The sequence below is a fragment of the Eleginops maclovinus genome, chromosome 1 (genome assembly GCF_036324505.1).
Source record: "Eleginops maclovinus isolate JMC-PN-2008 ecotype Puerto Natales chromosome 1, JC_Emac_rtc_rv5, whole genome shotgun sequence".
In the NCBI taxonomy this organism is placed as follows: Eukaryota; Metazoa; Chordata; class Actinopteri; order Perciformes; family Eleginopidae; genus Eleginops; species Eleginops maclovinus.
The window spans coordinates 22,010,695-22,037,520 of record NC_086349.1 but is presented as its reverse complement, the minus strand read 5'-3'; the positions used below and the strand labels follow the sequence as shown (position 1 = coordinate 22,037,520).

At 38.8% G+C, this 26,826-nt stretch overlaps 1 protein-coding gene across 3 annotated transcripts; it reads left to right on the top strand.

Moving 5' to 3' along the window:
- LOC134867421 (DNA (cytosine-5)-methyltransferase 3B-like) lies at positions 1 to 26,826 on the top strand. 3 transcript variants are annotated; one of them, XM_063887992.1, is made up of 22 exons: positions 1 to 270; positions 5,497 to 5,605; positions 12,194 to 12,344; positions 13,421 to 13,506; positions 13,597 to 13,734; positions 15,434 to 15,595; positions 18,032 to 18,190; positions 18,713 to 18,820; positions 19,536 to 19,677; positions 19,774 to 19,896; positions 20,075 to 20,119; positions 20,240 to 20,319; positions 20,930 to 21,042; positions 21,152 to 21,335; positions 21,797 to 21,881; positions 22,289 to 22,434; positions 22,527 to 22,617; positions 22,854 to 23,002; positions 23,186 to 23,271; positions 23,419 to 23,488; positions 23,580 to 23,698; positions 23,986 to 26,826. In XM_063887992.1, the coding sequence occupies exons 1-22, from the start codon at positions 263 to 265 to the stop codon at positions 24,125 to 24,127; spliced, it is 2,496 nt and encodes an 831-aa protein (XP_063744062.1). In that variant the 5' UTR covers positions 1 to 262; the 3' UTR covers positions 24,128 to 26,826. The 3 variants fall into 3 exon arrangements, with proteins under 3 accessions (XP_063744062.1, XP_063744053.1, XP_063744045.1); XM_063887983.1 differs by having other exon boundaries at positions 23,404 to 23,488; XM_063887975.1 differs by having other exon boundaries at positions 19,536 to 19,896.

The window sequence follows — 26,826 nt, the reverse complement described above, 5'->3', positions numbered from 1 at the left end:
CAGCATCGGGAGGGGGAGAGGGAGAGAGAGACATAGAGGAAGAGAGAGACATAGAGGAAGAGAGAGAGAGAGAGATCTGCAGCAGCATGCTTCCACAGAGTGAACAACTCCTGCAAGAGCACTGACCAGACTCCTTCCCTGTGCTTCAACTTCAAGGCGTATTTTAGGAACTTTTTATCGACATTTTACACGAATTTGACTCTTCAGACAACCAAACATCTTCGTGTCATTTCCCAGCCGTGGATCAGTGCAAGAAGCGTGGATGGTTATGTAAGTTTCTAACCGGGGAGGGATTTTTTTTTGCAGGAATTCACCGAGCGAATAATTACATCTTTACATAGAAAGACGATAATATTTTAATTTGAAATCACATGTGACACTTTTCTGACACTGCTTGTGGAGCCTGGCTCGTTGTTGGTAGGTGTTTCTTCTTAATAAAATCGTGCACTTGTGAAGTAGCTCGGTAGTCTGGTCACACATGTGCATGGTGAATCCGGCTGAATGTACAACACATCTCAGTAATTATCACGCAGACGTTAGTACTACTCTGTCTCGAGTTTATAAAGCATGTCCTAATACATTCATCGAATATTCCTTGAATCATTGTGCGGAATTTAGTGCCCACTGTGTCAGTTATGGTGCGTCTCATTTACAGATTGATTTGATTTAATTAACAGCACTAATAACCCTTTTTATCGCATGTTTAATTCTTTCTGCGACGGTTTAACGTTATATCTGGTGCTGAATGGTGGTGTTGGGCCATTAATCGTGCTTAATTTATACTTATTGTACTGTTATAACGATGTTTTCAGTGTGGTTGCAGAAAAGTTTTTTTACAGTAATTTCACACACCCCTATGTACTCGATGCAGGACTTTCTGGAGTTATATTTGAACGACATGACTTCTTGGGATTGCACGACAGGATTTCGGCACTTTTTTTGTTTCCTGGTGTTTGGACACGCACTGACGGTGCAGGTTTACCGGTTGAACTTCCTTTCAGGATTAGTGCTCTGTTGTGTTTCGGTGATTCATCAGTAAAGCTCTTTATTGTATGACATACAGGGACAATATTTCAAATAAAAGCCTCGTTCCATGTTGGAGTCACTATAAAGTGCAGATAGGAGCCACGCGGTGGAAAGTGGAGGGGAGGAGTCATTAAGAAGTGAATATTTACATGAGTAATGTTAGCAGCCAGCAGGAAAAGATAGACTCCTCTAAAGTTAACACTACAAATATACCTGACAAAAGCCTTAGAATGACCAAATTATTTTATTTATAGTCTAATCTTATTTCTTAGTTCACTAAGGACACCTTCAATGTATTTTTATAGCATGCATTGATGAGACTTGAAGAATCCATTAGTTTTCGTTTACACTGACATTTTTAACAAGAGTTGTCCTGACATATCTGTGAAAAATATTCAAAAAAGTACAGTGTCTAGGTTAGGATTTTTTCTTAATATTGTCAGTTCTAGGTTTCCCGGCAAATGCACAAAAACCCAAATAAATTCAATAAACAATGATACAAAACAGAGAAGAGCCATCTCTTTTCTATTTTGCATTTAGCTTATTCATGATACAAATAAATGATATAAAGCTGAAAAAAAACTTTTACTTGATGGAAACAAGTGTTAATTTAACATTTAGAGTGTTTTCTTTTCTGCTTGCTGGAGTTTGTTTCCCTTTTTGTTAACCACTTGAGACCTGCATGCATCTAGAAATACAGATTCTGAATGATTATGGTTCAATTCTCAGGATAGAGCTTTGTATATTTGATATCTTACCTATTAAGTAATGTTATTTCATAACGAAGTGAATGGCCCCTTTCATTTTTGATGATTCTTGATTGTTTAGTTAAAACATAATCCTGAGGGGATTATTGTGAGTCACACTCTCATAATAACATGATGACAGGTATTAGCGGAGTTTCAGACACAGACACACTTGCCATCCATCATGCAAACTAAAAATGTCTGCAGCCCACTGAAACTGTACTGGTTTAGGACAAGAAACTTTGCACGAGTTTTTTCACTGGACTCAAAAACAAATGTGTAATAGTTCTCATCTGGAATGTATGTGTCATGTTTGGATCAGGCAGGAAAGTTCAGTAAGTTTAAGAACAAGTTCATAGTCGATTTAAAAGTGTGAAAATGTGTTTCTTGCCAACAAGCTGTTATTAATTCAAACATGTTATTAACAAGGTGTCAGTAGTGGTTGAGATAAGTGCAATAATCTAGATGTAGTCTCCCATAACATCAGAAAAGGATCTTTTCAGGGCCATTATTACCAAGAGTGATATCTGCTCCAAATATTACTCTCTAAATGTAGTAATGGGCACGTGAATGTGAAAAATATCCTTTTAACGTATCCTCTTGTGTAGGCCTGGTGTCCACTGTGGGCACACTTTTCTTAATGTTATGAGTAGATAGAACTGAGAATGATACTCTAAACTACAACTTTTTTGGCCTGTTTTCACTTGGCATCATCTAGAAATGTTACACCCTTAATTTATGATTCACAAATACAGCCATTTCTCTACGGGAAAGGAAAAATGAAAAACATTTGTTAGCTAGAAGCATATCCTGCTCACCCCCCACCTGCCAAAATGCCCTAACAAACATGTGGCTCTTAAAACTTTAGTCCACAAACCAACACCTCTTTCTCTAGTATTCATTACCATATTATACCACTCCTTAACATACAAATGTTAGAGTACATTGTTAGCTTGGTAAGAAAATGTGTCATTATAATCTATAACTAGTAAATTAGACTCTGGTGTAGTAAGGTTTATGGCTATAGTGTTTTAAATAAAAGTGCGATCTCCTGCATTTACTTTGATTCTCGTCACAGGTTGCTGAGTGAATGGATTATATACCGTACGGGCCTTCAGTCTGTACAATAGGCAACAAAGTAGACAATGTATAACTTTCGGGCTTGATCTGAGCCTGAAGGGGCCATAAAGTACATGACAGACAAGGAATGCAGCCCCCAGAGAGAGACCCCCCCTCTCACACACACACACACACACACACATTCATGTTCAGACCCTTTGGGGAATGAACAATCGCCTCTTGCAATGCGGTCCCTAATCTCTTGCCACCAGACACAACTTTGATGTGTAGACCCCCCTCTCCAACTTCATGTCCCCTTTTCCTGGGCCCCTCACTCTCTGCCCTCCATCCTTCCTATAATTAATTCTCACTTCTCTGTTTCTCTGAAAGCTGTTTCAAAAACGATACACTTATGAACACACTTTTAATCAAAAGAGCCAGTATGAACACCCCAAAAATATCAACTACGATCCGCACCAAGTCTATTTGAATTGATCTTAGTGAGTTACAATAAAAAGCGTGAATCAAATGGGTAAATAAGATCAAATCCAACACATCTGATACAACCTTACACCATATCAAAGTGTATGGTCATTTTTAAGAAAGTGGAAAGAAATCATCGATGCATTCAGTCAATAATAACTATATCGTTTCAATTTCTTTCGGAGAACTATACATAAACAGAATTGAAAGTCAATTTTGGATTGCAAAAACTTTCCTTAGCCAGACCTCTCATTGATACAAAATCCTTTATCAAAGTGTATGTTTCTCACACAACAATGATATATTTTACCTTTTTATCAGTAAGATAAACAAACATGGATGTCTGTTTTTTAGATTAATAATACATAATTAAAAAAAACTGACAAATAATGGCACATCCTGCAAAACATGCTACAAAAAAAAATATATTGTCATTAAGGGAGCCGGAAACACCCATAAGCATGTGATATGTTGTGGTTTACTATGTAAGCTTAAATATATGTTATCAAAACCACTAAACTCACCTAATTATGTTCATTGGGCACGCACATTTACAAAGTTGGATGTACCAGTAGGTTTAATATTCCTTCCCAACAATATATTTTCTCAAAACTTTAAGCATACTTTAGCAGGAGAAAACCATCCAGAGCAGAATTACATTTATAAGCTACCTGTTCGGTCTGCTGCTGTGTATGGGTCAAAGGTCAAAGATGTGGGGAGGAGGAAGAGGCGTGAACATCCTGCCTAAGTGATGAACTCCGTCACCTCTCTGCCGCTGCTGGAGGGAGAGTCCCTGATCTCACACTGTATGTATTTATGTTAGAGATGGTTTGTGTCAGTAAGGTGACACACTCACAGCTGCGGCATGAAACCACTGCATTCGAGACTTAGTTAGGCTGGGATTTCTTAATGATAGTCTCTGTATCAACAGAGAAAGTGATTTGTCTTCCTTGTTATAGATGTCAAGAAGATGTCTTTTTACTCTGTAAGAAATAGAGGAAGGTCCACAGTCCTCGTTCTATGTTAAAGGAGGAGGCTGAATGACACATATCAAATCAGTATTTTTTTTCAGTCACAATTAAGTGTATTGTTGGTGTTTTGTCCTTATCACAGAACAGCATCCTTATACCACGGCTAAATAAGCAAAAACCCACTTCATTTGGCCACATATCATATATCCATATCCAAAGAGGGTTTATGTGAGTGAGGTAATTGTTTGTGTTGGATAAACAATTGTGCAATTATATATTTAACATAAGCTGTGTTTTCTTTCCCCATCTGTCACTCATAGCTTTTTCCCCTTTTTGATTTGAGACCAGATCAGATAAAGTGAGAAAAACAAACCTGACAGTCGGCTACCTGAGGTCTGCACGGGTTTGTTTTCACAAAGCTTTGACCTGCCACCTCTATTAAATTTAAACTGGCGCACACACACACACACACACACACACACACACACACACACACACACACACACACACACACACACACACACACACACACACACACACATTTACATTAAAATATTCTGTGAGCAGCATGGAGGCTCTGAAGAATGTACAGTCACACAAAGGAAAGAAAACTGCAGTGTTACCCCATACATAATACATGTACAAACGCATACACTTTCACTTATTTGGTTCAATGTCTCCCTCTCTTACACACACATACACACACACACACACACCCACCCTGACAGGCTTGTGTATCTGTTTACTTCAGGTTTGTGTGGGCATGTCTGATCTGCTCATAGAGAACAGGAGAGAGCTTTTTCTTTCTTCTCCTTCCTCTATTTTTTATGAACTCCAGAGTCACAAAATCCTGTATATCTGTGTTTTTGCCCGTATTTCAACTTGACCTAAAGCTGCAACAAGTCGAAGATGCTGTGATGTGCCATACAACAATAGAAATGGTCTTTAATCGCTGGAAAATAAAGTTCATTTTACATGGAAAGGACACATTTGGATTGTTGTTCAATGAAACACTCATGAGATGAAAATATGATTAGGAATTTGTTCCAATGGGATATTTAAAACATAATCTTGGCTGAATTAATTAATAAGAAAGCCCCCTGGAAGCAGCAGAAGAGACAGGGAAAGATTAACTGTTGATGATCTGCAAACCAGTTTATTTTTCCTGTTTTATTTTCTAACTGCGTCCTGTTTTCCTGTGCCTCGTCCAGGTTTGAAAAGGAGTCAGGACAGCCTCAGGACCAAACCAAAGCGACAGCGATGCCTTCCAACAAATACTCTGCTGCTATCATGGAGGAGAGCAACAACATGACGGCCACAGTGAGTAACAAACACAAACACACACACACACACACACACACACACACACACACAAACAGCTGCATCCACATGGAAATTAGATAGATAGAAGGATGGAGAAGGCAAGAGAGAAGGATTCATAGAAAGGTGGAGGACATGAGTGCGGCACACTTCTCTATGTTCCCCAAAAAATGGGTTTAAGTGTTTTGAGGATATAAGACACAGATATATTTTGACTCACCCACGCACACATACTTTCACTCGCCATCTCATAACTTGCAGGTACATACACACAAGCACAAACACATTAATAGAAAGATAGATCCTTATTTGTTAATGTGCACAAGTATAACCAGTAGCAAATGAAAGCAGCCTTACAAATATTCCAATTTCAAAACTGTTAATGGTTGTATGTGCATTACTGTAATATTTGCAATCTTATAAACCATGTCGATAATATGTGTGTGTATGTGTCCGTTACGACTAGTTCCTCTTTTTCAGTCTCGTAAATCACTCCATCTCAGAACGACCTTTTCTCCGCCATCTGCTTTTCTTTCCGGGATCTGTCTTCATTTTTTTGTCATCCATCATTTTCAACTTTATTCCTCCTTTTAAACTCCTCTGTTTATTGTTTGCTCGTCACCTTGTTAACCAGTTTAGCTGCCATCACGTCATTTTACGATCCGATGAGTGCATGCATTCATTCAAGTTAAAACACCTTGACAGTAAGCAGGTAAATGAACAATCACTTCTAAGATAATACACCCAAGTTCCTACGAACTGTAGCGGGACAAACAGTGGATTTAATCCACAGCATTTCCTTTGTTCAGTTTTCACAAGAACCGTTTTCTGTGACATTTTATCTAGCAGTGGGGGAGTTCCGGATTGGACATGTTACCAAATTTAAGAAAAGGGAATAGTGTATTTGCTCAGGTGACTTGAGTAAGATTTTAAAACTATTTGTACAAGTTCATTTTTGTCTCTGGAAGCATCTTAAAGATAAACAATCCTACGACAAGTCCCTTTACTACTTTTGATCATATCAGTTTAACCTTTTCATAAGCAGACATGCCATTAAGAACAACATACAAAAGTGACCTGGAAACAGGCAAAGGTCTTGGTGGATGGCAGTATGGTGTAAAAGGGATTATGAAAAAAACTAAATAGTGCTTTGAAAGTCTTAACTTCCTATTTTGCAAACTTAATCCTGTGATGATTATCATGGGATGTAATCTAAAGTTCCAGAAATGCTACGATATGACACATTTTGGGGTGACGTCAATTCATGAATGCATTTTGGGGGGTTAATAAAAGATTAAACGAGTAGAGCAGCAGAGATATCGTGATTTCAAGAACTTCAATTAATGAAAAAAAACCCACTGTCACTCCCCCTAATCCCTGTCGACGTTGATTCTTACAAACAATAAGTCTCCTTCGAGCTGTGAACTTACTGCATGCAGAGCCGTTTCAGTTTGAATCAAAAAAAACGTCATCTATTGATAAACACCACGTGATTTGAACAAAAGCTCCAGAACAGCTGCAAATAAAACCATCTCAGTTTTATAAATGCATTCTGGGGAATTGGAGAAAGACCTTAAAAAGCAGAGCAGCAAAGACTTGTACAAAAAAACTGTTGATACATAAATATTCAGTCAGTTGGTTTAATACAAGGAGGACCTTTGCAAGCTTGCATTATTGCCGAGAGTTGTGGCATCGTTGGACAAAAAACGTTTAATTGTTAAAAAAGATAACACTCTCAGAGCCTTAACCGTAAACATGCGTTTCTAATCATTTAGTCCTGGCTAAGAAGTTTTGACAGCGCTGTCGGATCGCCGCGGGGCAAACTGCTGCTCGTGAGGAATGTGTGTGTGTGACGTAGGTTGGTGAAATCTGCACAGTGCAGGGATTTACTCGCTTACTACACACACACACACAGTCAAATAGAGTGCAGGATGCATGTGCAACACACTTGCCACTGTTGTAGTAGGCGAATAGCTGTAGTTGCAGTATTTGTGCTATAAAAGACGAGGGAAAAGGGGGGTGGACGAGGGTAGAAAAAGATCATTTGTGCTACCTTAATGCTTCGTCGGGCGTGTTGATGTCTACAGTAGCAAAGAGGAGGAATGATGGATATCCAGGAAGGCAGATTAATAGAGCATAATGGTGATAGTCACACAGCTACATTGCCAACATCAAATCCAATTTTCTACTCACTTCTCAAACTAGAGGAGTTGAAATAAGCAATTAACCATTTCCCACAACAATATTCCAGCATCCTGGCAATACTCGCGATAAGAAGGGGAGAGGATCGCTGCTTTTAAGACGAAGATTAGAAGGAAAGTTTGTTACAAAAAAGATGTCATAAAGCGAATTGCAAAAGTAGTTTTTTTGTGTCATTCTGCTTTCACTCTTCAAGAATTCGTAGCCACTAAGGTTCTGTCTGAGCTCCCTTTCTCTGTGAACTGACCTTTTTCTATTCTCTTCTTCAACAAAAGCAGACCTGGTCTGGTTTAGTCCAGACTGAGAGAGAGAAAAATATCTTAACAAAACAAGTTAAATAAAAATATCAACATATTTTAAAAAACGTATTAAAAAAAACAGCTGTTTAGTGCTTGACCAGCTTTATTTGGATATTTGAACAGCGCCTGTTTTCTCAGTTTCTGGCTAAGGCATTTTATCGTAAAGAAAACAGGCTGCCCACAGTTGACTTTGGGTTTCAGAGGGTTACGTTGAGTTGTTCTCATGATTAAGTGTGTGTATTAGCAGCGGGTGTGTTTTGCAGCCAAGGCTGCAGAGAACAGGGATTCAGATTTCCTCCAGCTGTGCTCTTCATCCCAGGCTGTTGAAGTTCAGGGAGGTCATGTCCTCTGAAACTCACTTATGGTCCATTTTCATTCTAATGTTCTCAAATTTAAGGTTGATGAAGAAGAGACAAGTCAACTTTTTATTCCCGATTTACACCGGAATTGGTATATTTTACTCCAAACCAACATATAACATCAGAACAATTTGACTGTCATTTAACAATTCAGTAAAACATTGACTACAACTGGTCTGAAATCACTCTTGCACCATGTCTTTTATTATTATTTCATAGGTTTGGACACTCTACAGCTCCAGTCTTAATATCTGTCTGGACAGTTGGAGCCATAAAGGCTTAACACATTAGAAGTAATACATTATAAACATCTGTGGTGGCTCATACCACAGCTGTTCCCCTCCTGTCTTGATGTAATATGTAACCTCACAGGAAACCATTCGTCCTTAACGAGTAGATGTTGGTATAAATATGGATTTCATCAACATTTAAAAAATGTACTTACAGGGAGTTCTTGCATTTCTCTATTTTATTTATTTATGTCGCTAAAGCATCATTATTTTCTGCTGCTGCTCTCACTCTCAACCATCTTGAATGCACACCTTATGCACAGGTTCACAGAGTTCATCAACAGCTGTGGAAATTTGGCATCGCAAACCCTCAAAACACCACATGCATTCCCTGCTTTACGATGTTGAATCACGAACAGCCTCAGATACGCGTAGCTGTGATTTTCCTAAAAAGTCGGAAAATTCTCGCTGTTTTCTCATCTGTTGCACAGCTGCTACGTCTCTGTCGTCTCTAAACTGTTGCAAATTGGTATTATATAATATTGAAACAGTTTAATGGGACAAACAATATTTGTACAACACATTGATTTGTACCTATTTATATGATTAGATAAATTGGTGGTTATAATATTGTTTAAAGGATACTACTGAAAATATATGCAGGTGGATAACAGGTGCGTTAGTCATATTAGGATAAAGCCAAAAAAAGGGGAAGATCCAAAACATGGGTTAGTGTTTAAAGCGAAACATATAGCCATAACAGCTTTTAGAAATGTCAGTTTCCAATACTGAGATATTCGTCTTCAAGCTGCCTGCACGCACGCACGCACGCACACACACACACACACACACACACACACACACACACACACACACACACACACACACACACACACACACACACACACACACACACACACACACATGCATTAGCAGACATAATGTATGTAAGTGTGTAAATCTCCCTAGGTGTTACGTAAAGACAGCAGTGATATATCATATATTGTACTCGGACTTCCTCTAATCTGGGCATACAGAAACAGGGTGCTAGATGGAATCAGTTAATTATGTGGGATGTCATAAGTTCAAGTCCAAACAAAGCTGATCCGAGCTCTGACTTTACGGAAACACACCCGGCAGGTTCACTCCTTCACCGGCGATGAGTTGAGCGATGAAGTGACGCTGAGAGACAATTGTTAAGGCTTTGCCGCTCACCTTCAGGCCACCTCTGTTGACTTCAGTCAAACAGATGACTCACTGTTACTGTAGGCGAATTCCTGATTCATCACCTGCTGTTATTCTTTGCAAGTGTTTGTGTTGAGTCAGACGGTTTACCTCAGGTGGACACAAGGGTGTGCCTGACAGCCTCCAACATGTTAATGTATTTTTTCATATTGTCTACACTACCTCATTAATGTTCGATTTTGTAAAGCAGGAGAGTGAGATTGTTTCATTAATGAAAACCAAACCGTTGGAAAAGGAGAGATTGGCTCCATGTTGCGAAGGAAATCCATTCCTTCAATAAACAGCTTCTTTGTTTGAATACCTAAAAATCACTTGATATTTAAATGATTGTGATAAGTCATGCTTCCTTTGGTTTTCCGAATGTATTGCAAAAGCGTAGCTCGACAAAAATGCTTTGTGCCAGATGTCATGCACAGAAAACATTGAATATCAGAGAATGCTAATATGTGAAGCCTGAACAGTAGACAATATATAATACTAGATAAAACAATGAGCCAAAACGTGTATCATGGAAATTCCCCTGGCGGTGCCAGTGACCCAGTTGGAAAGCCTTGAAAAGTTAAGGTTTAGAAGGTTTTAACACGATTGAACATGTTGCACACGTTCTCATTATCATGTTGGCTCACACTGTTTGATTATGTTGAAAGAATATTATGTAGCAGTTTTCATGCTGGCATCATGAGTGCAACCCCAGGCTCTGATTATACATAGATTGACGCATTACATCCATCTAGGATTTCGTCATTTATTAGATGTTGTTATTTAGATATTAGACAGCACATCAAACACTCACTCACAATTTTCTTAGCAGACAGGCAAAGGCTATGTGGATATTTTTTTGTCCCTGGAAACACTTCATGTTTGAGTCTTTCTCAATTTCTCATCACATCTGTCATTTATTTTAGATTTTCCCTATTTTAAAATCCAAGTTTTAATAATATTCTTTATCTTGCTGAACATATAAACTCTGTAGTCTCCTGAACAACACAATAATAAAGGTTTTATCTTCTCTTAGTTTGTTTATTTTAGCTTGCTGTATTTGTTTCTGCAGTTTAAGCTGATGGCTCCTCATTGACCCTGGTTTCTTAAAGTTAACCCATTTCAAATGTAAAAATAAGTACCGGAATATAAGCCGCTACTTTTTTCCCACGCTTTGAACCACGCGGCTAATTTATGGATTTTTCCCGCTTTCACAAGCTTCATGCCGCCAAAATGGGATTTTGACAAAAAACTGAGCACCGTCACATAATGTGACGTAAATCGAGCGTGCTCAAACTTCCCATCATTCTGATTACGGTAGTCATTTTGTCACCCTCATCATGGCAAAGACACGGAGAAATGCATATGATGCGGCTTTCAAGTTGAAGCGAATCATCAGTCACGCTGAAAACAACTGGGCATGAAAAAACGCACTTCACCTGTGTTCCACGAAGAGCAACTTATGGTCAAGTCTGCCAGTGGGTCCTGCCAGTGGGTCCTGACAGCGTGGAGCATTATCAAAAAATCCACTATCATCAACGGGTTTCGAAAGGCTGGACTGCTGCGTGTTGAAGAGGGCAGCATGAGCTTAGCGGGGAATTTGCCTCTGGATGAAAGTGACGAGAGCGACAATGAAGACGATCAAACATCGGATGAAGCAATTCTGAGGCTATTCAACTCCGACACCGAAGGAGATGACTTCAGTGGTTTCAGTGCACAGGAGGAGGAAGATAGTGACCAATGACTTTCTTAGTAGGCTACTGTTTATTTTGTTACAAGCCGTGTTTCGTTAAAGCCTATTTATTTTTGTTACAAGCCGTGTTTCGTTAAAGCCTGTGTAAAGTTAATTTGTTTCAATGTACCGGTAGGCACCTGCGGCTTATAGACATGTGCGGCTTATTCATGTACAAAATACATATTTTTTTAAATTCAGTGGGTGCGGCTTATATTCAGGTGCGCTTAATAGTCCGGAAATTACGGTATTCCAAATAATTTTCTGTGACTGGTAACAGAAGGTGAGAAAGGCGTTCCTAGTCGAAGTACATCTTGGTAGTTGTTGTTAATTATCTTCACTCCTCTTTTTTCTTTTGCTGATTGCACCTTTAGCATCTTTCATCTCCTCATTCTTTCTCCTCCTGACATCACTCAATAATAAGTCAATCATGCTCATCGTCTGAGTAGTTTTAAATAAAAACTCAGGCCTCTCTTTGGCGAGCTGCTGAGATTAAAGTTTATGAATCATCTTCCCTGACGTTCTTATCGCTCATTTGTCATCAGGCGCCGGTCATTGGAGACTCACCCCCAGCTGAGGGCCAATCAGAGAATGATAGCGGAGTGGAGCTGACCAATGAGAACAGCCCTCTGACCGCGGCTGAACCACCATCCCCCTTCAGCCCCAAGCAGAACGGAGATGCCGCCTCACCTCAAGGTACACACACACACACACAATGATACACATACACCTATCCAAACTACACTGCCCGGCCACTAAAAAGGTCACAAGCCTGTGGGGGCAGTGCTATGATCTGGGGTTGCTGCAGTTGGTCTGGTCTCGGTTCAGCAACGTTATGTGCCCAAAGAATGAGGTCAGCTGACTCCCTGAATATACTGAATGACCAGGTTGTTCCATCAATGGATTTTTTCTTCCAAGATGACAATGCCAGGATCCAACGGGCTCAAATTGTGAAAGAGTGGTTCAGGGAGCATGAGACATCATTTTCACACATGGATTGGCCACCACAGAGTCCAGACCTGAACCCGATTGAGAATCTTTGGGATGTGCTGGAGAAGACTTTGTGCAGTGGTTCGAATCTCCCGTCATCAATACAAGATTTAAAAAAAAATTGAATGCAAGACAGAAATAAATGTTGTGACGTTGCAGAAGCTTGTGGAAACGATGCCACAGCGAATGTGTGTCATAATCAAAGCTAAAGGCGGTCCAACAAAATATTAGTGTGACCTTTTTTTGGGCCGGGCAGTGTATGTTGTAGCCTGGTTGCACCTATACTGGAAGTAAAAAATCAAAAGTTAAACAGAGTTTTTGTAGCCTAAACCAACATGAACCAAGATGGAAAAACCTCTTTATTATTTTAACATTTTCAACGCCAGTTTACTGCAGCTCCAATCATTTAGTTTTTACCTTTCATAGTAAAAGCCCAACTTAAATCTTAAATCAACTTAAAAAAACATGAATTCAGTATTTTGCTAAGATTCAAGTCAACGATGGATGCAGGAAGCTAAACCTCTTTTGAAGCAGCACTGAATCATTTGTTGCATTCAACTGCATTTACCTTTAACATGGGACATAAACATAAATTGTGATATCCTTTAAGGCTAAAATGTAGCCCTTAATCCTTAAAGTCCTTTTAATGTTTGCATTGGAAGTGCTCTGTTACAGAGGGTAAAAAACATAGAAAACAGTAAGTGACTATCTAGCCCGGTATCTTGAAAATATTGGGTTTCTTTTCGGCCATCTGTCAAACCTTCTGCTGTTTCTCTTCTCAGATGGTGACCAGTGTTTGAGGGGAAGCAGGAAAAGAAGCATGAAGAAGTCAGTGGAAGAAGAGACTACCTGGGACTCCTACAGCGAGGTAAGACAAACACTAATATAGGGCATGTGTGGGAAGAAACGGTTTCTTGGAGATTTAATTCACTGTGTGTGTTTCTGTCTCTGTTTCAAGGACAAAACTTCTGGAGCGTCTCAGCTGGGATTGAGGCAGACGCCACGACCCAGGACGATCTTCCAGGCCGGTCTGAAGCCACACACACACAACAAACCTCGCAGACAGAGCCGCAAACAGGAGCACATCATGTTACTGGTAAAAACACACAAATAGTTTTTGATATATTTCCAAAGTCTGTGATGTTTGTTTTGAAATTCAATTTCAGTTTAATTCCCTCCTTGTTTGTGCTTCTAAACTTCTTAAGAATCCAAATCCGCTTCCTGCTCATCAGCCAGAATAAACACAAACATGTTCTTTTGACTTGTCATTCTTGCTGTAGTCATTGGTGCAGTGTTTTTGCAGAGCAGTTGCAAAAACATTGCACCAACTTGTTCACTTTAAAACAGTTAAACTATGTCTGTATTCCCCCACATCCTGGTGTCAACAAGAGGAAAGTGTCAATGGGGTTGTAAAAAGAAATATATCTTCTTTTTGAACTCTTGCAAATGTAAACTGTTTAACACATTACAGTAAAAAGAAGGATTCATTTATCCATTTTTGCTTCGGTGTCTCTGGGTTTCATCCAAATGTCAAATCAAATGCAATTTCCAAAAATTCTGAAAATGTAGCGTGTGTATTTTCCTTTACTTATTGTTAAATAGTCTGAAGTCAGAATCAGAAATACTTTATTTATGACAAACTGGGAAAAGAATGTCCAGTGCCAGTAACTCTTCTGTAAATCTGGAACATTTGCTGATAGTGATTGTGATTTTTATCCTTTCATATGAAATGTGGTATTTTTCAATAAGGTTTTGGAATGTATGTGATTACATTTTATTTATTTTTTAAATGCTCTTGAGAACAACTGGAGGGCAAACCGTTTTACTCTGACGTACACTCTGTCTGTGTCAATCACTGACCTGACTGAGGGTCTGGTTAGATGCAGTTAAAAGCAAGAACTTGCATTTCTGCAAACTGCCTTTGAAGACGCTGCAGTGTTTAAATGAACATGAGTGTGTTCATATTTGAGCCGTGTATGTTGTACTAAAAGCCTGTCGTCAGGTGAAACATGCTTCTGAAAAAGACACTAAAGCTGGAATTTCTTGCCGTCATTGTGCAAATATTCCATAAAAATCTCTCATTGTGGTATTCAAGTGGGACCCCAGGGTAGGCAGTTTTGTTGATGAGGCGAATAAAATACAGTCCTGATACTGCAGCTCTTCTTCTAGCGCACTCGTTCTTTTCAAGCATCTTTGAAGTGACACACTGTGATTAGCTAGCTATAATATCAGCATTAAGCTGCTTAGCCGGTTCTGGCTTGAAAAGTTGCTAATAGTTTAGCCTCATTCTAACTTTAGCCGTGAGCTAGCAGCAACCGTTAGCCAATGCATCAGTTAGCATTAGGTGTATTTTTACTTCACTGACATATTTTTAGCCACCTTTTTAATTAGTTTTCCTTCCTTTTTTATGTTTAGTAGTCTGTGCTGTTGACTCCAATGCTGGAATAGCAGCTTTTCCTTCAGGATATTCAGCCATTGTATCTAGCTATCACCATCATCATTATTGATTGAATAACCAATTAGACTGCATTAACTCTGAAATGACGAGAACGTTTTGTAATTTGACTGAAAAAATGCCAGGAGAGAAGTTGAAGAAGTTTAGTTTTCTCTCAGACTACTTAAACTACAGCATGCTAAAGGCTTATTATAGAATATTTGCACAATGACTCCAAAAAGAATACTACTTACCACGTCTTTAAAAGCTTGGGGAAATCACATCTGAAATTTAAAGTAGCTTTCATGTCTTTATCTTTGTTAAGTCTCCCAACCTCTCTCTTTATGTCTCCCTTTGTCAGTCTGGAAGTGGTGGTGGTGTTGGAAGTCTTCCTCGGGTGGCTGCGGTTGTCTCCGGTGGTGTTCCTGAATCCCCCCGTATGGAGCTGATGGAACAAGACTCCAAAGACTCGGCCCAAAGCATCAGCACCTCGTCCAGCTCCGAGATCCAGCCGGAGTACAATGTAAGATGTGTGCGAGAGAGAGTTTGCAGGGGGAAGGACGGAGGGGGTGGGATTCAGATAACAGGACTATGTTTTTCTGATTAATACAGTATGGTGCAGACTTTGAGTTTAAACATTTCTCAGTACTTTCTTTACTTGAAGCTTGAAGGGTTAAGGACCGCCATAGAGAAAGAAAAGGAGGGAGAAAGAGAGAGAGAGAGAGAGAGAGAGAGAGAGAGAGAGTGGACAGCTGTATTGAAGCAGAAGAGGCAGCATCTTTTAAAAAGGGGAAGTGGAGGTTTGGCCGTGATAGAAAGAGGAGGAGGGTAACTCCCCTCACAGTCCTCAGAGCCTCCTCCACCTGGCCTTGTGTTGGTGCAGGTGGCCACACACACGCACACACACACACACACACACACACACACACACACACACACACACACACACACACACACACACACACACACACACACACACACACACACACACACATAATCTGGCTGTATTTGCTCTTTATCAATAGCTTCTTTCAGGTCATGGAGACCATGAGGGCCTGTGTATTTGTGTGTGTGTGTGTGTGTGTGTGTGTGTGTGTGTGTGTGTGTGTGTGTGTGTGTGTGTGTGTGTGTGTGTGTGTCTCTCTCTCAGGTCTGCATGCACACTGTCTCACAGTACATAGGCCTTTTTTGTGCTTGTTAATGCTAGAGGAGGAATATAACGAAGTACATTTACAAAAGTTCTGTACTTGAGTACAATTTTGGGTTACTTTTACTTTACTTGAGTAATCTCTTGTCATGAAATGTTTTTTACTCCACTGCTTTTATCTGAATACATAAGCTACTTGTTACTTCACAAATCAACAGTCTTCAAAAACATACAAATTTTTTTATAAGAAAAGCAGAACATTTACTTTTTTATGCAAAATAAATGTCATGATCCTGACTCTCCTTAAACTATTTTTAAATATTAACACATTAGTGTTAGTTAGAGGTTGAGACTGTTAGTTTGACAAACAACATTGTAAAAGTGTCAATTGGGCTCTGAGTAATTTTTGATGGCACCTTTAATGGAGAGAAGACCAATTTAATGGTAAAATATCTACCATCACAACAGTCCATAAGGATACATGTCCTTATTTTACTTACATGAGCTAACCCAAGTAACATTTTGAATCCCAGACTAGTCACTTAGTGTTACAGAGTGTGAATACCTTCTCCACCAGTGGTTAATGTGTGTATTTGAGTGTGTTTCCTATGGATCCAGGCAGGACTCAGTGGAGCGTAGCATCCTTTAGAGGAGTCAGACTCCTTTACAAAGCCTAATGGGTTTTACTCTCTTAAGGCGGACTGAAGGATCACATATCCTGGGCTTAACTTAGATTTGTTTGCAAGCATAGAAATCCCACCTGTTCAATAAATCAGCACACACACGACTTTAGAAAGAAAGAAGGCGAGATACAATAAAGGGTTTAATAAAGTATAATCGTTTGATTTTTTTCAAAGACTGAAGTGCATGGCAAACAGCAGAAATAATAGACACACCTGAGCAAATGAGACTACAATGAATTTACAGATTGTTGTAGAGTGACTTTGTTATGCTTTAAATATCTGCCTTTTTAATCTTGAGGCAAACTTTTTGACTCATGCAAGGGGAACTTCCTCCTGCTTTTCTTTCTTCCACATAAAGGTCAATGTCAGGGACAGCTGTGAAGCTTTTTTTGTATTGTTGTTAATTCAAGCAAGGTACAGGAGATGTTTTTTTCCTCAAATGTTAGCTCCTATTCCCACAATAATCTTTCCTTTTTCCAACAAAACATTTGGTTTAGTAGTCTAAAGTAGAGAAGGAGGGGGCTTTCCCAACATCTTGGTGATATATTAATCCACTGTTTCAGTATTTTCTGTGATTTGTGTTTGTCTTTTAATAAGTTTTCCTCCTTTCTCCTTTCTACAGAGTTAAACTAGTCTTCAAATTCAAATAAAGTCATTTTCGTTATCCCCTTATTCTACCCACATAGTGTTATCATAAGTTTAAGAGAAGGTTGGAATGGTTCTTCCAGAGTAACGTTTGTTTTCTCTTTTTAAGTCTTCGTCTCAGTTTTTTTTGGTATTGGATGAATAAAATGTGGAAGGGATTTTCCGTCAACCCATTCATCTGATTCTTCTTATCTTCATTTTTCCTCGATTCAGCTTCCACTTATATTTCCTCCTTTATTTAAGGCAGGCTAACAAAGAAGTTTTTTCTGCCAAAGTATCCTCTTCTCTCTTCTCTCTCATTTTCACCTCCAGTATCATGGAAAGGGGGAAGTTTTCCTAAAAATGTCAAATCAGTAACTTGACTTCTATGCCATCATCTCTGCATGGGTTCATCTTGTGTGCTCTATTTCTGCACTTCACAAGAAATGTTTTTCAATCAGTGGCCTTATTCTCTCCTCATCCGTATTCTCCCTCCGTCTTCCAGGACAACAAGGGTTTTGGCATCGGTGAGCTGGTGTGGGGGAAAATTAAGGGTTTCTCCTGGTGGCCTGGCATCGTGGTGACGTGGCGCGCCACTGGCAAACGGCATGCCAGCCACGGCATGAGGTGGCTGCAGTGGTTTGGAGACGGCAAGTTCTCTGAGGTGAGGATGGAAAAGGAAACTGTTGTGGGAAACTGCTGAGACGATGTCAAAGAACTGTATGTACAGAGAAAGAACTGTTCAATCATTACCAGCTCAAAATGGTTGGGAAAGTTCAGAAAATAACTTCGCTTGTGACTTGTGATTACTGTAATGCAGCTTTTCAAAACCAGGAATAGATACTTGTAAGATAACCAAATGATATGGTCTCCTATCTTATCAATATAACATTGATTTATTCCCCAGCTCTAGTTCAAACTGTGGGAAAACACTTTGCTTTATTTGTCCTAGCTAGTTGAAAGTGGCTATTTTAATCACTTTTGGTTGTTATTATTATCTTTTGGTGCAGATTTTCCCAGCCTGTAGCACAAGGTCAAACGGTTTCCTTATGTATTTAAAGTCTGCAAGGGTTTTATATTTAATAGACATTTTGCTAGTTGAAAGGTTCAGATTTTTTAGAGAGGGAAGGAGAGGGAAATTTGGGGAAAGTTGTACTTTGTGTGATGCCGTGTGTTTTCTCTCTAGGTTTCTGCAGATAAACTTGACTCCATCACCGCCTTCCCCAAGTTCTTCAGCCAGGCCTCCTACACCAAGCTGGCCTCTTACCGCAGGGCCATCTTCCAAGCACTGGAGGTGAGTGTCAACGTGTGGAAAAAAACACTTAGTCTTTACTTGAACTGCCTTCTTCTTCTACTATTTATTTTTCTAATCTTATGTTTATCATTGCAACAAGGTAATTTTGATCATTTCTTCAGTCCCATGTCAGGAACATTATTTTAAAGGCTGAAACAAATCTCTACTCACAGAAATAAACTCAAATCATCTTAAAATGTACTTTTGTTCTTGGTCAATCTGAAAAGTTGTGCATGAAGGCGGAAAAGAAAAAGAAAAAACTGTTGTTTTATATCTATAAATATTGTGTATATTTCCGAAAAGACATATTGAGTACTTAACGAGGGTTAAAGACAGACAGGCAGATGTCCTAGCTTGCTGTCTTTGAAAACCACCTCATAAGTTTTTACCTTCTTTCATCTCCCTTGGTCACACATTTGTGTTTTAACTACAGTGTTGTATGTTTTATGGAGCGTCTTTCCCCGTATATGTCTTGTTAATGACATGTAGTTACAGATCAGTGTCAGTGCAGACACATTTATTCATGAGACAGGATGATTCAATTATTAACACTGCATACTTGAAAAACGTTTTGCTTTTGATCTTGAGAACTCTGCTTTGTACAGGATCTGAATAGTTCTTTACCCTTCTACACTACCTTCATTTTAACTTCTGATTTTAATTGTAGTCACCTTTAGCTTTTTGTCTCACATTGTGTCCCACCTCTTCCTCACAGATGTCCAGTATCCGGGCGGAGAAGACGTTTCCTCCCTGCGAGTCGGACAATCCAGAAGACCAGGTGAAACCCATGCTGGACTGGGCCAATGGCGGCTTCCTGCCCAAAGGAGGGGAGGGACTCAAACCTACACACACTGCCGGTGAGCAAGACTGCAGCAAACCAGTCATTTTAACCACACCCAAATGTCTCGTTCAGAGAGGAAATAAGAGTTGGTCTGTTTTTGTTTTTCCTGCAGACAGTAACCCTCTGGACCACCAGGTCCTCGATGTTTCACTGCCCGAGTATTTCCCCAGTGCCAAGAGGCCCAGAGTCAGCATCTGTAAGGCCAAGGCCGCTCCTGAGGAGTCATACAGCAGAGGTAAACCAACACTCTTAACAGAAATAAAAATATATTGGATTAGCTTAAGAACAATGTTTTTAGTTTCCTGCTTTATATAAAAAATACAAAATAAATCACATGGTGCAGAACACTGTAAAGTTAATACAATGTTTGTCTATTTATTATATTGTAAACATTGCCTTTTTTTCCCTCTAAGAACAAATGGTGAATGAAGTTCTAAAGAATAACAGAAGCATAGAAGGTAAGCACTCTTTGACATTGTGTGTGTCTGTGTGACTCATGTGTTAATTACTAGTTCCGTCATCCCCCCTTTTTTCACTGTTGATTGATGTGTGTGTTTCTTCCTGCTGTGTTTTGGCAGAGTTCTGTCTCTCTTGTGGAAAGATGAGAACAGCAACGTTCCACCCGCTCTTTAACGGAGGCCTGTGCCAAACCTGCAAGGTAAAAACATTCAAAAAACATTTATAACTTTTACAGATCAGCAGCTTTTCTTAACGGGTTTCTTAGGATTGAGCTTTTCCCTTTCCTCTCAGATGTGTGTGGTGCATTCAAGGTTCCTTCTCTACAGATCTTTTTTATGGCACAAATGTTGACATATCCTACTAGTAAAAGTGATAATGGCTCCTTTTCATTTAACTTCCCCAGTTCCAAGGCTCTAGTAATGGGACATTTACTTAAATAATACAGACATCTTTAAGGTTTAAAGCTTTAAGAAGTCACTTTGTCTTATAAGACCTTTCTTTTACGCTAAAACCGAAACTCTGGGAAATTCTGGGAAATTGTTCAGATACCAGATCAACATAATATTACCGTAATGAACTGGCAATTGTATTTATTTTTAAATATATTTTCTTTAAATTGTTTCTGCTGTGTTTGAAAGCATGATTGAGTTTTCCTGGTTGAAATGGCTGAATCACACTGTGTGATGTCATTTTCTGAATTGAATAGACTGTTCTAGCTGTTCTTTCATTAGCCTTAACCCACTGATGATTATTTATTAATAATCTCATTGTGTAAATATTTTTAAATGTCAATAACTGTGTGTATTCAGGACGTGTATCTGGAGATTTCCTACATGTATGACGATGATGGTTACCAGTCCTACTGCACAGTCTGCTGTGGAGGAAGAGAGGTGCTGCTCTGCGGCAACGCCAACTGCTGCAGGTCCGACACACAAAAACACACACGAGAAACATTACATACAATATGTTTAATATTCCTCCTCTGTCGTATTTTTCTGTCCGTTCACCTCCTTTACTCTCCTCTCCTGCAGGTGTTTCTGCCTGGACTGTCTGGACATTCTGGTGGATCCAGGAGCGTCGAACAACGCTCGCTATATGGACCCGTGGCGCTGCTACATGTGCCAGCCGATGATGCAGTACGGCGTCCTGCAGCGACGGCATGACTGGAGCCTTAAGCTGCAGGAGTTCTTCGCCAATGACAGCGGACAGGAGTTTGTGAGTTATCATCTATACAAATCAAATGCACAATCTACCGAACCGTATGACACTTTTTTAGAAAAATTCCTCACAGAGCAACTGTTATAAAACTGCACCTAAATATAAGGCTTTTTAAAATGAAATGATCCGAAAATTTGTTTTGTCATTGTTGAGATATTTTACTCCTGCAATAACTACCGCATTACTGACATCCACCTAAAATTAAGTTATGAAAACGTTTAATAAATGTATAAAACAATGTCTGATCACTATAGGTTAAGCTTAGGCCAAAAATAAAGACATACATCTTATACCAAATGGTTGCTGTTAGGTCATTTTCTTGTGGTTATATTTGTTTGACAGTTCCCACAGAAACAAAGAGAGTTTACTGAAGGATAAAGAACAAAATAGCTAATAAGCCTCTTAGATGCCAAATAAAAGTTTTCATTTCTCTGCAACATCTTCTGATTGTCTTCCAGGATTCACCAAAGATGTTCCAAGCAGTCCCTGCCGAGCAGAGACGACCAATCAGAGTCCTCTCCCTGTTTGACGGCATCGCCACAGGTGAGGACGAGTGTTAGAATGATAAGACAGACAATTATTAAATGTAATTCTGCTTTTGTCTTAAACCACTTGATGTTTCATTCATTTAAAATGTGTGTCATATTTCAAGTTAAGTGCATTCACAAACACTTAAATCAGGTAAAAGTACAATCATGAGACAGAATGGAGATATGGGAAATGCGACCACCAGATAAGCTTTCCGACACTGAATTGTAAAAATGTCATATTAAACACAAACATTTACAAGCTAAAAAAAACGTACACTTAACCTTAAAAGATAAACTTATCTTACCATACATACTAAATTGTCCCAAAATTGTATTTAGTTTGTCGATTTAAAGTAGGTACGATTAAATAAACAGACATATAACAAATGGTACAAATTAAATGCTTTTCTCTGTTTCCAGGCTACCTGGTTCTGAGGGATTTAGGTTTTAAGGTGGACCAGTATGTGGCGTCAGAGGTGTGTGAGGACTCCATCTCAGTGGGCGTTGTCCGACATGAAGGAAAGATCCAGTACGTGCACGATGTCAGGAACATCAGTAAGAAAAACGTAAGTAAAGGACATTTATTTAATAAAACAAGAGACCGTAACATCTTAATATCTGTCTTTCTAACACTTGGTGGTGCTGTTTTCTTTCCCAGCTGATGGATTGGGGTCCTTTCGATCTGGTGATTGGAGGAAGTCCCTGCAATGACCTGTCGATCGTCAATCCTGCCAGGAAAGGGCTCTATGGTAAGACATGTCAACAGGAATCATTCCAAAATGTATAAAACAACCTATTGAGTTCCTTTGAGATTGTCTGAAGGCTTCTTCTGTTCATTTGCTTTCTCTAAATACTTATTTTTGTGGCATAAAATGAGTGTTTTATCTTTATAATGTTATCTGAAGTGAACACTGGATTGTGGTTATTTCCCATAAAGTTCAGTCCGTACTGAAGCACTGAATTAAGCTTTCCTGTTATTTTTCAGAAGGCACAGGGAGGCTTTTCTTTGAGTTTTACCGTTTGCTGAGTGAGGCCAAGCCCAAAGAAGGAGAGGACCGGCCATTCTTCTGGATGTTTGAGAACGTGGTCGCTATGGGCGTTAATGACAAGAGGGACATCTCACGATTCCTGGAGGTGAGTTACATGGACGGATGGACATTATTAATTATGTTAATATTGTAACAGGTAGTGTTTATTGATGTCTGTGCCATCTTGTAATTGTCTCAACTTAGACATGGAAAAAAGACGTTGACAAACATATTGAGTCATAGTTTTAATTACAAATTGATTCACTGTGTCTTCTGTGTGTTTTTGCAGTGTAATCCTGTGATGATCGATGCCATCGAGGTCTCTGCTGCTCACCGCGCCCGATACTTCTGGGGAAACCTGCCGGGCATGAGCAGGTTGGAAAAAAACTCTCACTTCTGTTGTGTTCAACATGTGCCAACACAGGCTGAAACCATTATGGACTAATTTTATATTCTGTGTTATTTGACACACATATGTTCAGCATTAATATCTATTTATGTGATTAGTTCTCTGGGTTTCAGGCCTCGGTGTGCCTCTGGGATGGACAAGCTTGAGCTGCAGGACTGTCTGGATCACGGCAGAGTTGCAAAGGTTTGATATAGATTATATCTATAGATATAAACATATATAAATATATATATATGATAGCTTTTGTTTTAACAGTTTATTTGCTGTCTCCTAGTTTGGGAAAGTGCGCACCATCACTACCCGCTCCAACTCAATCAAACAGGGGAAGGATCAGCACTTCCCTGTCATGATGAACGGGAAGGAGGACATACTGTGGTGCACTGAGCTGGAGAGGTGAGCAAGAAACACACATACAAACAGACAGATCATATTCAAGTTGTTTATCTTATAAGTATGCTTTTGCAGAAATGAACTTTAAACCTGGATATTCTTATTGTTATTATTATCAGAATAAAATATGCATAATTATTTATTTTAACACACAAAGCCCTTAATGCACCTTTTAAATATATGAGTAATTTATATAGACACCTTAATTAAAGCTGATGATACAAATGTTAGTGTGTAATACATGCCTTTCGACTGATTGTGATGGTGGCTGTGCCTTTGTTTCCCTGCAGGATCTTTGGATTCCCTGTCCACTACACAGACGTGTCCAATATGGGTCGCGGGGCCAGACAGAAGCTCCTGGGCCGGTCCTGGAGCGTCCCCGTCATCAGGCATCTGTTCGCACCACTGAAAGACTACTTCGCCTGTGAATAGATGCCACCAATCACCAAAACAGATGCCACTTATGATTACAAACATCAGCTGCCAGCCAAAATGTTCTAAGGAGCCGCATATTTTTTTTCACTTTGGCAGGCAATTACCAGTTACACCAAAAATACCTGTAACTGGGAAATAGTAAAAGCAGCTGTTAGTTTGTATTAAGCCCTTTTTGATACTTGAGATAATGCACTGCAGCCTTAAACGCACATAACACACACTAACACAGAGATACAGCATAGTGTCAGAAAGAGAGGGCATCACTGACTTTAACAGATTTTTCAGTTTAGCTGAGGTTGAACTGGTGGAAGATGGAGACACCTGACCCCTCAGCTTTGTCCATTAACAAAAGGCCAGTACAGTGGTTTTAACAGGATTTATTTTAACGTTTTAAAAGCCCTAAGAGGGCATTGTTTTTCAGCTGACAAAACTTAGTAGTTGTAGAAAATAGAGAACATAGCACCACCAGCACAGCTTTAGATGTGGCTTCGTACCAAACTCTTTTGTTAAGGGAGTTTTAAAACATTTCAGGGGTCTCTCATCCCTTTATTTAGTTGATTACGAAAATGCTGCTGTGACATGCTGTTAATCTAAACATAAACACTTGAACCAAAGTCTTAAGACAGCACCTGCTGCTGCACTAGCCTCAGGTCTGACGGTATTTTTCTCAAAACAAAGGGAGGTTTAAAGCCTAAATGAAAGGATATTTGGGTTTTACATCAAAATTCTGGGAAAGAAAATCCACATCTGTACTGGATTTTAAGAATATGCGGTTAGTTATTCGATTTAAATATGGTAAGGGAAAAAACGTAGTACCATGTTTTAATTTTGTTTTAAGGAAAATACATTCAGAAATGGAAGCTAGTGCACCACATGCTCACCTGGATATAAAGCAGGATTTTGTCTTTTATTTTAGATTAGTTCGTTTTCATAGTTTTTTGTTGTAAAAAAACACAACTATAATTTTACCTTTTGTCTTTTGCTTTGAGTTGACATATTAGGCATACAATATCTTCCTTTTAAAGAGAAAGAAAACGTTATAAAGATTATATAAACATGTTTTTGTATAGATAGTGTGACACTTTGAGTTATAATGTCTCCCTGATACAAATACTTGAAACAAGGCAATGAAAAATCGACTTATAAAGAGAAGCTTTTTTTGACCATTACATACAGCTAATAAGTGATAGCATTTATTTTAATACCCTAAAATGTTATATTTCGTCTTTAAAAAATAGTTGTCCAGTTCACTGTAATGTCTCTCCACAAGGGGATGATACTTGTTAAAATAACGTTGATATGATTCCAGTAAAGAGTGTTACTGTGTACTGGGTTTTTAAAAAAAATGTAGGCAAACACTGGGGAACACACAATATTTTTTTCTATCTTTTGGAGTTTCTAAAACTTTTAGCAAGAAAACTATCATTATAATCCTCTGTGTCTACTACAAATTGAAATAAATAATAAAAACACAACAAAACTACTGGGGGAAACATCAAGGTTTTTTATATCAATCAATACGTCAAAAGGAATCCAAAACATAATTGACAACGTAATTTCAATGGGATATAATTTCATGAGGCTAGACTCGTGTAATGCAGATGCTTCAGTTTACAGTTTGTATGAATAGTGCTCAGTAATTGTAAGAAAACAAGAGTCAAGAATTTCTTTGTAAATGTTGTTGCCAGAAGAAGAGTTTTACTGTGAGAACAGCAATTACTGTACATGTCATATGTATGCTTAAGCATTTCCACCAGGCGGAGGGATTTATATACCATTTACCTTTATGCGACCAAATTCACAAAATGTTGCGTGTGCTTTTGAAAAATGGCTTCACTTTGATAACTGGAGGATTTCTAAATGCTGTTGGCTGTCACCAAATCATAACACATGGGCATTACCTCAGACAAAAGGGGCAACTGTAAATCACTCCTCCTGTGGGATCTCTGTTCTGTGAATATATACTGTAGCTTTATGCTCCCACATGCCCTGTACATGTTTAGCTTGTATTTTATCACTGGAACTTATTTTTACACTTTGTTTTGCGTACTGTATTGATAGAAAGGTTTACCAGTGCTTTAACTCTTGTTTGTTTTTTTAACACAAGATGCACAAACCTTATAGAACTATTTTCGTTAAAGTTCATCTTTAATTTCAACACCTGTTAAGTGTTTCTATAGCCCCCTTTTAGTTTTAAAGTCTGATTTCTTGTTCCTTAAAAAAAAAAAGTAATTGTTTACATGCTACATTAATACTGCTGAGGTGGTTGGATGTTTTGCTTGAAAACAGTAGCCGAACAATTCTAGGTTGTTTTTGTTGTACAACTGCTCAAGTTGCAGGAGTTTCATTGAACACACATGTTTCAATTTGTAATGTTATAAGCCAATATAGAGCATGTTAATCAATAGCTTTTTGATATCTTTTGTTGTTTAGATGTAAGACATTGTATAATTGTAAGCTTGAGTGTGACTGATATAGAACGTTTTTTGTATCATTTGTTACTTGTTCACCTTTTATTCATTTTGTTAAAAGCCTTTTTATGAATCTAAAGTTCAAAAAACAGATTCCGTGCTATTTTTATACTTCATTTGAGTAGTCGTAAAGTGTTGGATGTATTTTTTTGTTTGTTTACTTCCTATAGGAACCTATATATATAATTTTTTACTCATTAAAATGCAGCTTTGCTGCTAAAAACA

Coding starts and splice junctions, on each gene's coding strand:
- LOC134867421 (XM_063887975.1), top strand. Junction 13,735..15,433: donor AGGAGCACATCATGTTACTG/GTAAAAACACAC, acceptor TCCCTTTGTCAG/TCTGGAAGTGGTGGTGGTGT. Junction 23,003..23,185: donor ACATCTCACGATTCCTGGAG/GTGAGTTACATG, acceptor GTGTTTTTGCAG/TGTAATCCTGTGATGATCGA.